The 14,484-nt window shown below is 39.9% G+C and overlaps 1 protein-coding gene across 1 annotated transcript; it reads left to right on the top strand.

Moving 5' to 3' along the window:
- The first annotated feature begins 12,717 nt into the window (after positions 1–12,717).
- Positions 12,718–13,618, top strand: LOC128237163 (uncharacterized). The gene is made up of 2 exons (XM_052952452.1): positions 12,718–12,887; positions 13,066–13,618. The coding sequence occupies exons 1-2, from the start codon at positions 12,728–12,730 to the stop codon at positions 13,395–13,397; spliced, it is 492 nt and encodes a 163-aa protein (XP_052808412.1). The 5' UTR covers positions 12,718–12,727; the 3' UTR covers positions 13,398–13,618.
- The last annotated feature ends 866 nt before the right edge of the window (positions 13,619–14,484 follow it).

Here is a 14,484-nt window from a genome sequence, read left to right as displayed (position 1 = left end):
GAGTCGGGTCCATGGGGCATGTTTGGGTGTTGTTGCACGGATACAGAGTCGGGTCCAGGTGGCTTATAGGTTAAGGTCTTGTTGCACGGATACAGAGTCGGGCTCATGGGACATGTTTCGGTGTTGTTGCACGGATACAGAGTCGGGACCATGGGGGCATGTTGGGATGTTGTTGCACGGATACAGAGTAGGGCACATTGGGGTGTTGTTGCACGGATACAGAGTCGGGCCCATGGGGTTGGTTGAGGTGTTGTTGCACGGCTACAGAGTCGGGCCCATTGATATTGAGGTGTTGTTGCACGGATACAGTGTCGCGCCCATTGGATAGGTTGAGGTGTTGTTGCTCGGAATCAGAGTCGGGACCACTGGGGGCATATTTGTGTGTTGTCGCACGGATACAGAGTCGGGCCCATTGGGCACATTGGGGTGTTGTTGCACGGATACAGAGTTGGGCCCATGGGGCATGTTGGGGTGTTGTTGCACGGATACAGAGTCGGGCCCATGGGGCCTGTTTGGGTTTTGTTTGTACGGATACAGAGTCAGGCCCATGGGGCATGTTTGGGTGTTGTTGCACGGATACAGAGTCGGGTCCAGGTGGCTTATAGGTTAAGGTCTTGTTGCACGGATATAGAGTCGGGCTCATGGGGCATGTTTGGGTGTTGTTGCACGGATACAGAGTCGGGACCATGGGGGCATGTTGGGATGTTGTTGCACGGATACAGAGTAGGGCACATTGAGGTGTTGTTGCACGGATACAGAGTTGGGCCCATGGGGTTGGTTGAGGTGTTGTTGCACGGCTACAGAGTCGGGCGCATGGGGTATATTGAGGTGTTGTTGCACGGATACAGTGTCGCGCCCATTGGGTAGGTTGAGGTGTTGTTGCTCGGACACAGAGTCGGGACCACTGGGGGCATATTTGTGTGTTGTCGCACGGATACAGAGTCGGGCCCATTGGGCACATTGGGGTGTTGTTGCACGGATACAGAGTTGGGCCCATGGGGCATGTTGTGGTGTTGTTGCACGGATACAGAGTCGGGCCCATGGGGCCTGTTTGGGTTTTGTTTGTACGGATACAGAGTCAGGCCCATGGGGCATGTTGTGGTGTTGTTGCACGGATACAGAGTCGGGTCCAGGTGGCTTATAGGTTAAGGTCTTGTTGCACGGATACAGAGTCGGGCTCATGGGGCATGTTTGTGTGTTGTCGCACGGATACAGAGTCGGGCTCATGGGGCATGTTTGCCCCATGGGCCCGTTTGGGTTTTGTTTGTACGGATACAGAGTCGGGCCCATGGGGCATGTTTGGGTGTTGTTGCACGGATACAGAGTCGGGACCATGGGGGCATGTTGGGATGTTGTTGCACGGATACAGAGTAGGGCACATTAAGGTGTTGTTGCACGGATACAGAGTCGGGCCCATGGGGTTGGTTGAGGTGTTGTTGCACGGCTACAGAGTCGGGCCCATGGGGTATATTGAGGTGTTGTTGCACAGATACAGTGTCGCGCCCATTGGGTAGGTTGAGGTGTTGTTGCTCGGACACAGAGTCGGGACCACTGGGGGCATATTTGTGTGTTGTCGCACGGATACAGAGTCGGGCCCATTGGGCACATTGGGGTGTTGTTGCAAGGATACAGAGTTGGGCCCATGGGGCATGTTGTGGTGTTGTTGCACGGATACAGAGTCGGGCCCATGGGGCCTGTTTGGGTTTTGTTTGTACGGATACAGAGTCGGGCCCATGGGGCATGTTGTGGTGTTGTTGCACGGATACAGAGTCGGGCCCATGGGGCCTGTTTGGGTTTTGTTTGTACGGATACAGAGTCGGGCCCATGGGGCATGTTTGGGTGTTGTTGCACGGATACAGAGTTGGACTCATTGGGCATGTTGTGGTGTTGTTGCACGGATACAGAGTCGGGCCCATGGGGCATGTTTGGGTTTTGTTTGTACGGATACAGAGTCGGGCCCATTGGGCACATTGGGGTGTTGTTGCACGGATACAGAGTTGGGCCCATGGGGCATGTTGTGGTGTTGTTGCACGGATACAGAATCGGGCCCATGGGGCATGTTGGGTTGTTGTTGCACGGATACAGAGCGGGCCCATGGGGCATGTTGGGGTGTTGTTGCACGGATACAGAGTCGGGCCCATGGGGCACTTTGGGGTGTTGTTGCTCGGTTAAAGAGTCTGGCCCATGGGACATGTTGTGATGTTGTTGCACGGATACAGAGTCTGGCCCATGGGGCCTGTTTGGGTGTTGTTGCACGAATACAGATTCGGGCCACTGGGGCAGGTTGGGGTGCTGTTACACGAATACAGAGTCGGGGCTTGGGGGCAGTTTTGGATGTTGGAGCATGGATACAGCGTCGGATATTGGGGTTTATAGGTTAGGGTGTTGTTGCATTGATACAGTAAATAGTTGAGAGGACAAGCTGACAGGATGTCTTTCATTAATTGGTTGTATACACACTTAATGGTAGATGCATATTCTTTTTAGATTTGTGTCTTTAGGCTCACCATTGTCATAAGAAAAATGCTGTAAAGTGGCACATGAAGAGAAGCATTAAATATACTCTTCGACGAATTTCTAATTGGTCACCATTTAAAATATGATGCTATGCTACATATTTAATCAATAGATCTAAGTTGTGGTTATTTTTGTATTCTACACACCAATCTATCGATTAACACAAAGAAAACACGTATTCATGTACAACATCATCCATGCGGAACGGTAGGTACAAAAACAGCCTATGTGCTCGATTTCATCGTGCACGGTATGGTAGTTGTCGTATATGGTAGGAATTTATTCTTCGTGGATTGCGTTTTATGAAATACATTAAATGTGGCGAGAATAAGCATTGCGGAACGCACTCAAGCCGTCGGAATGATTCGTGCCGGAACCCCCAACAGACAGGTATGCAACGCGTCTTTATAAAAATTGCAATTTGTGTAATTATTTGTTATCATTGCAAAACATAGTAGATCTCACGTGTAGCCCAAATACAGCATGGCAATAATGTCATAATTATGGTTATAAAGTTAGGGCTAGTGTTCAGTCATAGTGTGAAAAGGCTTGGTGTCTTGACCGTTGAATTTTTAGTTTTAACTATGTTGACTAAGGTGATTCAACTTCAATCATGTCTGTCAAGCATGGTAGATACAGACCATCAGTTTATGAACGATATCCCGACTAATGTGGGAGCAGTAAGGTACTGTTGCATTTTGTGTGTCAGTTTTGTTGCGAAATACATTCATATAAATCCAGCTTTATATGGGAACATTATCATCATACATACTTCTATCTTGAACATCATCATAACTGGAAACTGTTTATATGTTTGAAATGTATCATAATTGTCATCAGGTATTGTGAAAATAACTTATGCTTGGAAAAGTCGCCATGGAGATGACATACTAAACAGATAAAATAATCAACTATAACGGAAATATTCACTTTCAAAAGTTTGAAAGAATTGTTGAATAAACGTTTTCGTAATATTTTATGCAGGATATGCACAGTACTCTTATTAGGGATTTAAACATGAAAATACAAAAGTGAATTAAAGCTCAAGGCATGAACTGTTAAAAGAGTAAATTGTGTATTAAATTGAAATCTGCCTGTTTAAGTATCAAGTGCTAAAGAAGACACTGCCTACACATGTGATTGATTTGTGGAGCTGTTTGCCTGTTTGAGCTGAATAATTGTTATAATTGTTTTCAGGTCACATTGATTCATCTTCATCATGAAACAATGAAATATTGATGTTCAGAAAGTGATGTTTTCCTTGACAATGCTGATGTGCAATTTGGGCCATCACTCAGAGCAGAGTTTATCTAGGATGGGTACTTGATAGAAAGTTAAAATATTTCCCTCCTGACAACATTTAAGCACATATATGGTTTTCACTACTGACAGTGCTTAAACACAGGTATTGAATTCCCTCCTAACAGCATTAAAACACAGATGATGCCTTCCGTCCTGACAGCATTTAAACACAGGTGTTGCTTTCCCTCCTGACAGCATTTAAACACAGATATGGCTTTCCCACCTGACAACATTTAAACACAGATGTGGCTTTCCCTCCTGACAGCATTTAAACACATATGTGGCATTCCCTCCTGACATCATTTAAACAAGGATATGGCTTTCCCTCCTGACACCATCTAAACACAGATGTTGCTTTCCCTCCTGACAGCACTTAAACACGGATATGGCTTTCCCTCATGAGAGTATTTAAACACAGATATGGCTTTACCTCCTGACAGCACTTAAACACAGATTTATGCTTTCCCTCCTGACATCATTTAAACACAGATATGGATTTCCTTCCTGACATCATTTTTACACGGATATGACTTTACCTCCTGACAACATTTAAACACAGATGTGGCTTTCCGTCCTGACAGCATTTAAACACATATGTGGCATTCCCTCCTGACATCATTTAAACACGGATATGGCTTTCCCTCCTGACACCATCTAAACACAGATGTTGCTTTCCCTACTGACAACACTTAAACACAGATGAAGCTTTCCGTCCTGACAGTACTTAAACACGGATATGGCTTTCCCTCATGAGAGTATTTAAACACAGATATGGCTTTACCTCCTGACAGCACTTAAACACAGATTTATGCTTTCCCTCCTGACATCATTTAAACACAGATATGGATTTCCTCCCTGACATCATTTAAACACAGATATGACTTTACCTCCTGACATCATTTGAACACAGATGTGGCTTTCTGTCCTGACTGCATTTAAACACAGATATGGCTTAACTTCCTGAAATTATTTAAACACAGATGTGGCTTTCCGTGCTGACAGCATTCAAACACAGGTATGGCTTTCCGTCCTGACAGCATTCAAACACAGATGTGGCTTTCCGTCCTGACAGCATTTTTACACGGATATGGCTTTCCGTCCTGACAGCATTTAAGCACAGATGTGGTTTTCCGTCCTGACAGCATTTAAACACAGATATGGCGTTCCCTACTAACAGCACTTAAACACAGATGTGGCTTTCCCTCTTGACAACATTTAAACACAGATGTGGCTTTCCCTCCTGACAACATTTAAACACAGATATGGTTTTCCCTTCTGACAACACTTAAACACAGATGTTGCTTTCCATCCTGACAGCATTTCAACATAGATATTGCTTTTCCTCCGGACAGCATTTAAACACAGGAATGGCTTTCCCTCCTGACATCATTTAAACACAAGTATGGCTGAGTGTATCATATATGGGTGTCCGTTTAATAGTAGGTTTACCTGGAACAAGTATTTCACATATTGCATAGAGGACAGGTTTCCTAGTTTCCAAGCCCCCAAGTGTTTTTGGGGTTACATATATAAGTGAACGACTAGGAAGTTAATATACATATAGCATTGACATATCGCAACAAAATCACTGAGTTGCAAGATTTTGTTTTCGGTTTTTCACTTTGTTGTATTACACCTATCTTGATTATTTACATCTTATGGCAACGGGATATTATGCTTTTCAACAACCGTGTTCCGTTTCACATTACCAACTGAAAGGCCTTTTTTCTTCATATGACTATTATTCACTATTTTTTTACGAGAACGCTTTAAGATGAAACAAAATACACCAGGCAGAGACGCACACTATTCTTATAGGTCAATTTTCAAATTCTGTTATTTATAAAATATAGCAAATAGAGACATCTCAAGATGGCAAGAATTTTGTCAACGTAATGGCTTAAAGGCGTATCTCGCCAAATTTACTGATTTGTTCTTTTATAAAACAGGGTGTTAAGTTCATTCCCTGGTTTCAAAAGACTTTAAACCGTTGTAATATCCGATATATAGTATAACTTTTCCTATAACAGTATACAATTGCTGCACAAAGTAATACAACATTTGCTAGTTATTGATATATTTGAATTGAATTATATATCTGAAAAGGGCATATTAAACGGCGAAGAAAGCATATCACGGCCTTTGTCTGTGTTGGTGTAACGAGGAATAATGTGGAATAACGAGGGTAGCACAGTATGCTCATTATCAAAATAATTCATTTTTATCTCCCGCCTTAAAAAGACGAGGGGATATAGTAATGGTAGGCGCGATTCCGTGTGTGTGTGCGTCCGTCCGGCCCACATTCATTTCTTTGCATCTCCTCTTACATTTCTCATGCGATTTCTACCAAACTTTCACAGATTGATGATCATAAAGTGAAGCAGCGCATATTGTCGGGCTTTCCCGATTCGACCATTTTTGAAAGAGGGAGAGCACAGTATGATCATTATCAAAATAAATCATTTTTTCCCTTTCGTAATTGTATAAATTAAATATGCAGATATTTCGTTCATGACATATACAATGTAGTGTTATTATTTGTGTTTAATACTTGGTGTGCATGATAAAATAGGCAGAGACTATCAATAAATAACGCTTTATAAAACATTCCAAATGCGGAAGTTGCAGATACATTACATTCCGTCCTATTATGTCAAACGACTTTTAAAATTTTATTCACTGAAAGGATTTCGGCGCTATATGACTATTATGATATCAAGAAGGCTAACATGAAGCACTATATATTAGGCAGGGACGCGTTTCTACCAGCGATAGTTATTCTGTCCGTTGGGTTCATTGCAGGGAATGTGGAAGCCCAGACCTGTACGGATACGAGCCAAGATTGTCACGTGATTGGGCAAGATGGTGTTTTAAGTTGTAACAACGTCATACCACATAACCCAGCAGGTGCAACAACGGTGGAAATACGCATATGTGTGTTTATGGATATTCACACAGGAGCATTCGTCCATAGGAACTGGTCCTTACTGGGACATCTTTCATTTAAGTTGACTTCAAACTCTCGTGAAGGACGTTATATATACTTTCACTCTAACTGGCATGCGGGGTTAGACTTGCTAATGCGACTTGGCATTCATATATTTCAAGGAACAATAGATTTTAATAAAGATGCTTTTCATGGAGTGTCCACTATGAAAGTTCTGGATTTGTCAAACTCAAATTATTCAGATGATAATGCTGGTATAAGGTTATTTGCAAATAATTTATCTTTACAAAATGTCGACAAATTGAATATTACTAACACTTCTGTTCACAAATTCAATTACCAACTAATACAAACCGTGATGATCAGGTCGATTAAATTGCTTGACCTAAGACACACCGCCATCAAGGAGTTCGACATGGTGATGTTTTCGCGGCACTGTCATTACTTTCAATATCTATACATGTCCGGTATTGTTGAAAGAAACCCTCATGGCTTCGGTAGTAGTGGAACCGAGCAGATTTGTGCAAAGCTTAAGATCTTAGATTTTTCAAATATAGTAAGACCGGACACATTTTATACCCTTCAAGTCAGCTCGATAAATTTAAACTTTTCAAAAAGATTAAACGCTTTTAAAAGAATTCGATTGTTTTCCTATGCGGAAACAGTAATACTGGACAATAATTTGAGCGGTGGTGCATCCATTGGATCAGGCGTTTTTTTCATAAATCAGACCACGAGCAACACATTTGTGAAATGGAAGAACTTGTACCTGAGACATAACACGCTTCAAACCCTAAATTGTAGCTTGATAATGCCCTACTCAACATTCGAGCTTCTGGATTCAAGTAATTATATAATAGATTACATTAACCCGAAGCTGCTTTCATCGCTGCATTTCCTCCGGAGTCTTTCATTGGCGAACACTCGTTTGAATAACATGCTTATCAGTTTTGAAAGTGATTTTGTGAATCTATTTGCTGCTTTATTGAAACTTGAAAATCTAGATATATCGAACAATAAACTTCATTTTCTCCCGACTGACACATTTAAACACCATGTCGAGATGAATCAACTCGATTCATCGGGTAACAAAATAATGGAATTGAGCTTTTCCATGTGTCCTTATACCTCGTTTCTATTAATGTTTCTAATAATTTGCTTGAAGTTAACGACGCGGTTTTACAAAAAGGCATCACAGACTACATGGAATATTGCAGAAACAGCTCTAAGAAAGGCCCAGTTTTTGACATTACAAACAACAAAATAGTATGCTTCGCTTGCGAACACAAATCAACAGTTGAGTGGCTTATTAACCGGAAGAGCTATTTTTACAGATGGTCAGAACTGCGATGTATTGGCCAGTCCGGTCTATGGATGGTGATAAACGAACATGTTGTCCACAGCCTTAACGATGCCTGCTTGAGATCGATCAGGATAACATTGGCGACTGCAATACCGTTGGCATTTTTGTTATTTCTAACTGCCACTTTATGTTTTCCGCAAACGACGGAAATCATTGATGCGCCTTAAGACTAGTGAGAATCGTATTGCAGAACTTCAGGCTGACGACGATCGGTTCGTTGTGTTTCTGGGCTACAACTGCGAGGGCTACAACTTCTTGCACGAGCACGTGTACATGCCCCTAAATCTCCAACTCGAGACCATCGTGGACACGCACCGGCGCCTCGTGTGCATGGGAGATACGGACTTCCGGTTGGGCATGAATATTCACGAAGAGACTGTCCACCTCATCCAACAGTCGTGTGTGGTTGTTTTAATGGTGACAGACTCGTTCTGTACCAGCCGCTTCTGTCAGACCGAGCTTAAGTTTGCTTTGAACGAAAATAAGCCGGTCATGGTGAGATGCCACTCATACTAAGAGACCACTTCCATAAGTACACCAGGATCGTGCGGACAGAAGTGGAGGGACGATATATACTAAAAACCATGTGGACAAATGTGTGCAACTCCATCCTGGAAATTAATTAGTACAAAACATGGTTTGTTGATAAAGCTTCACGGTAATCATTCTGACATGTTTTGCATTGTAAAACGTTAAATGAAATGTTGAAAGTTCTATTAATTTTAATCATGTGTATTTTTGTGCCATATATATTTATATTGCCTCGCCAATTTTTAATTATATTACATTACATACCTATAATCTGTATTACGCTATACGATTGGTCTATTGCGTGTTTAGCAATGCGATCGCGACGTTTTATCGCCAATCCATTCCCTGTTGTTGTTGTTGTTGTTGTTGTTGTTGTTGTTGTTGTGTTAACATTGTTTTTCCAATTTTTGTATCGGAACAATTCTCCTCATCTCTTCAGAGCTGTATGACATTTGAAATTGCCGGCTTAGACATTTTTTATAGTGCTTCTGCTACCTACTTCTGCAACATTTTTTTTCAAACGAGCGTTTTGTTTTTAAATATTTATATTAAATTGATATGTTGGCCTGCTAAATCGATATTTAATAATAACCGTACGTAATCATTTTTTTTTATTGCGTCAATTTTAAAAATCCAATCCATGAAAAATATATACAGACTTTATACAGTATTTCAACCTGGAATTTAATTATTTATCTTCAATGAGCATCTAAACAGCTAAGGGAATCATATTACGGCCTTTGTCTTGTCTGATGTAAATAGTAATACTATAACGTTGATCGCACAGCTTGTTTATTATTAAACATTTCATTTTTCTGTTTCGTCATATCATTATTGGAATAAATATGTATTTCATTCAGGAAGTATAGAATGTATTGTTATAGATTCGGTGTTTAATACTTGGCGTACTTGCTCATGTAACCAGATACCACCATTAAAAATGTTTTATGAAACGTTTTGAATGCGGAAGTGTAAGATATATTATAAACACTGTACTTAAAATAAAGAGTATATATATATATATATATATATATATATATATATATATATATATATATATATATATATATATATATATATCACCAATTGTTTTCACAATCTTCGACATATGCCGCAGTCTATGTATAGTACATCAGAACACCATAACTATTTACACGTTCATCAATTTATTAATTCTTAAGGGTCTGCTTGTCGAAAATTAAACGTCGAGGTATTGACATAACCTTGATTCCACCGGCGTGAAAAACTTGAACATTGGTTTTTGATATGTATTCAGATATAACCATTGGAATCACTGACAAAACGACAACGCGTCGGATGGACCATATATTGCCCAGCCGTCTGAAGAAATCGTGCGAAAGCTATTCTAGGGTATATATTAAAACGTTTCCAATATTTCCTTGAAACTGCTGATATTTAAGGGAAGTTTGTTTTTTTCAACAAGTTCTTTATAAGATTAATTCATCTCTTACCATCATATTTGATTGTCAGCTTTAAATCTTGTACTTTTTTATTGTGTCTCGTTTTCTGTAAATCTTTATAAAACGACTTGCATAAATTCCAAGTGTATAATGCATACAGTAATGCACCAGTCAATTAAAATCACGCCGCCCCACCCCCACCCCCTTCTCTAGGTCCGTGGGAAAACCGGAGATAGCCGGGCAAATGGACCGTGTTTTTACCTTTCCAGGTGGCCCTCAGTGCCGGGTGAATATGGTGGTTTTGTGTTCGGGGAATGGGCCTTACCTAGGGTCCTTGCAGTGCTTGGGCATTTGGCACGGATTTTATGAGCTGTAAATTCACACGGGCTTGGCTGGACCAAAAGACAAAGTCCCCGCTATTCCCTGGAACTTGGGGGGGGGGGGGCACGGTTACAATAGACTGGTGCATAAACAATACGCTGCTTTGCTTGGTTTTGAATCAACAAAACAGATCAGCAAAAATAGCTTTGTTTCATTATTAATAATAATAATAATAATAATAATAATAATAATAATAATAATAATAATAATAATTATAATAATAATAATAATAATAAAAGCTTTATTTACCGAAGGTTACACATTTAGATATATGAGATCATATATTCTAAATTTCAATATGGCCTTCAAAGTAAAAAGAAAAAGAAAATGCATTTTCTTGAAAAAGAGTTGTGCCTTTGGAGACACAAGGTAATCACGGCTGTCTGTGGAGACACCAGGTTATCACAGTTGTGCCTTTGAAGACACCAGGGTATCACGGCTGTGTCTGTTGAGGAACCAGGTAACCACGGCTGTGTCAATGGAGACGCCAGGTTATCACGGCTGTGCCAATGGAGACGCCAGGTTATCACGGATGTGTCTCTGGAGACGCCAGGTAATCACAGCTGTGCCTTTGGAGGCACCAGGTAATCACGGCATTGTCTATGGAGACGCCAGGTAATCATGGCTGTGTCGATGGACACAGCCATCACTGCCTAGTGCCCTCACATCAATGATTACCCAGTGTCTTCACGTCTTCATGACCCAAGCCATGGTAGCCTTTGTTTCTTTACGTACACATCATGACTACCTGGCATATCCACGGATCATCCATGATCACCCGATGTCTTCAATTCAGAAATGAATTGCGTGGTTGATATCATTTTCGGGGTATGAACGCAATTGGGCTGGTTAAAGTGTTTTGACTCCACGTGTACTTTGACCAACCCATTTGCGTTCCATTCGGAGCTCCATTTTTGTCAAAAACAATCTAGGATGTATTTGGACGTTTTACATACTCAAAAAGTGGCACGTTTAAGTCCGCTGCAAGTATAACGCGTAGTAATTTCATTTATCAGTTAAATTTTATGACTTAACTCTAGGGAATCTTGATTACGTTTGCAATAATACACTTCACTGGCAATCAATTTAAACTTAGATCAATAAATACTACTCTTAAACACTACATTTTATTAATGACATAATTCAAAAAAATACGAACTACTTCAACTGTTTTATCGACATACATCCCAGGTTGTTTTCGATAAAAATGGCCAAGTAGTTCCGAATGATTGCGTTCATATCCCCGATAATGACATCAATCCCGCAATTCATAACTTATATTTACACCAATAGTTTATTATTTTATTCACGAATTTTTAAAAAAAAACTTTATTTCATTTAAGGAAACCTTTCAGTAATACTTTCTTACCCATTCTGTAAATAGAATTACCCGAATGTAACCGGATACATTTTTGTCAAATGACGTCACAATAACGCGGGGAAAAATCAACCATTTGAAATCACTTTCAAACGTAAAATTGAAACACTTATGGCAACAATACATTTAGAATATTATAAATTAACACTTTCTTAAATGTTGATTTATATTTTACTGGACCTTCTGACACAATACAAACATAACAAGACCAATAGTTTTCATGTATATTGTTATGCGATTAATTGCGATCCGAACATATCCGAAGATTTTGCGTTCATCGGATGATTACAGCAATGGCCGAAAGGCAGTTCATTTAAGGAATGGCATTTTGATGGTGTAAATATAGACAAATCTATGATGACCCAAGGTCTCAATGGACACAGCAGCCATTACAGCCGTAAAATCTTTCGTATGTGTTTTTTTTAAATGTTTTAAATATCTGACATGAAACTTCCCAAACAATATTTGATGTTATATTTATTATGCTTCTCAGTCCCTGAGTCCTTTCCAGTGTTCTATTGTAGAACTCGTGCGTGCAGTCTCAACAACGTATGATCTTATTGTTTGTTTGTTTCCCTGCATAATATACATAAATGAACGACTAGGATATTTATATATACCATTGGTATATCGCCACAAATTCAGTGAATTGCAATAAAAAAAAAATATGCTTGATCGTTTCACCACTTTATTTTATTATCTCTATTTTTATCATTTGCTTTTCATGGCAAATTATGGGATATTATGCTTTTCTACAACCGTGTTCGATTTCACATTTCTCACTGAAAGGTTTTTTTCTTCATATGACTATTATTTACTATTTACTTTATAACGACCGCTTTAACATGAAGCAGAATACACTATGAGGCGCATCTCGCCAACCAATAATGTTACTGTCTTCTTTGTTCTTCTCTGGTATTATGGCTACTAAGACCTGCGTTAGCAAGAGCCACGAGTGCCACGTATCAATGCCAGATAGCGTTCTCCGTTGTAACAACGTCATACCACGGGACCCAGCAGGCGTCACAACAGTGGAAATATGCTTCGGTGTGTTAACAGATATCAATAAAAGAGCATTTAGATGATCAGGGTGTTTTAGGGATATTTGCAAATAATTTATCTTTGCAAAGGGTGAATAAGTTAAATATTTTTAACACTTTTGTTTACGAATTCAATAAACAGCTCATACAAACTGTAATGAGCAGACCTAAGGCTTTTATTGCAGAACTTCAAGCGGACAATGATCGGTTTGCTGTGTTCCTTGGCCACAACAGCGAGGATTACAACTTCGTGCACGAGAACGTGGATACGCCCCAGAATCTCCACTTTCAGACCATCGTGGAAACGGACCGACGCCTCGTGTGCACGGGCGACACGAACTTCCGGTTGGGTATGGACATACACGGAAAGGCTGTCCGCCTGATCCAACAGTCGTACGTGGTTGTTCTGATAGTGACGGACTCGTTCTGTACAAGCCGCTTCTGTCAGACCGAGCTTAAGTTTGCTTTGAACGAGAACAAGCTGGTGGTCGTGATGTTGAATGGACGAGTCAATTAGATCATAATGCCGCTCACATTGAGAGACCTCTTCCGTAACTAAACCAGAGTCGTGTGTATTTAAGTGGATGGACAATACAAACGGAAAACCACGTTGAAAAATTTGTGCTCCATGCTGGAAACGTATTAAAACAATATGTTTCGTTGATGAAGTTTCACGTGAATCATTCTGACATGATTTATATTGTAAAACATTGACTGAAATGTGAGAGTACTTTATAGTTCAATCATATACATATCCGTGTGATTTGATGTACGTATTTCTATTGTCCCAGAAAATCACAACACGTACTTATATCTGTTAAACACTCAAATGCTTGTTCTATTCTTTGTTTTGCCGTTCTATCGCGATTGAAATCGCCAAAGCATTGAATAATAATGTTGTTGCTATTGCTGCTGTTGTTGTTGTTGTTGTTTATGTTGATGTTGTTGTTGTTGTTGGCATGGCCGGTATGAACACTATTTTAATATGTGGCTTCTTCTAGCTACTTCTACATCAATATTTCTTCAAACGAGCGGGGTTTTTTTAAAATTTGCAGGATTGATATAAAGTTAATCTTATGAGATGCTTAAGCGACATCTAACAATAAACCTACGTTAACATTTCACAATTTCTATAATAAGTCAATTTTCAATTTCTAATAAATATAAAATATAATATGTGGGAACTGCATAGTATATAGAAAAAAAAACAAGCCGGCGTAATATGACAGTTTCAACATCAGCAATCATACCAACGAACGACCTTTTCAATAAAATCATCCATGAAATTATCATCTACCTATTACGCTGAGAGCACAACTTGTTCATTGTCAAACATTTCATAAATTTCATTGTGTGAATATTTATTTATTCAGGAAGTATAGAATTTAATGTTGAATATTCGGTGTTTAATAGGTAGCGTACTTGATCATGTAAACAGATACAATCAAAATAAAATTTGCTTTATGAATCATTTCGAATGCGGAAGTGTTTGATACATTATGAAAACTGTGACTAAAATAGAGAGGAAACATTGCAAAAAATGATCAAAGAATATACGTTCAGCCTAAGTGGATCTGCTCTCCGACTTTTCGATGCCATCGACT

The sequence above is a fragment of the Mya arenaria genome, chromosome 6, assembly GCF_026914265.1.
Source record: "Mya arenaria isolate MELC-2E11 chromosome 6, ASM2691426v1".
NCBI classification, from domain to species: Eukaryota; Metazoa; Mollusca; class Bivalvia; order Myida; family Myidae; genus Mya; species Mya arenaria.
This window is presented reverse-complemented; position numbering and strand designations above follow the sequence as displayed.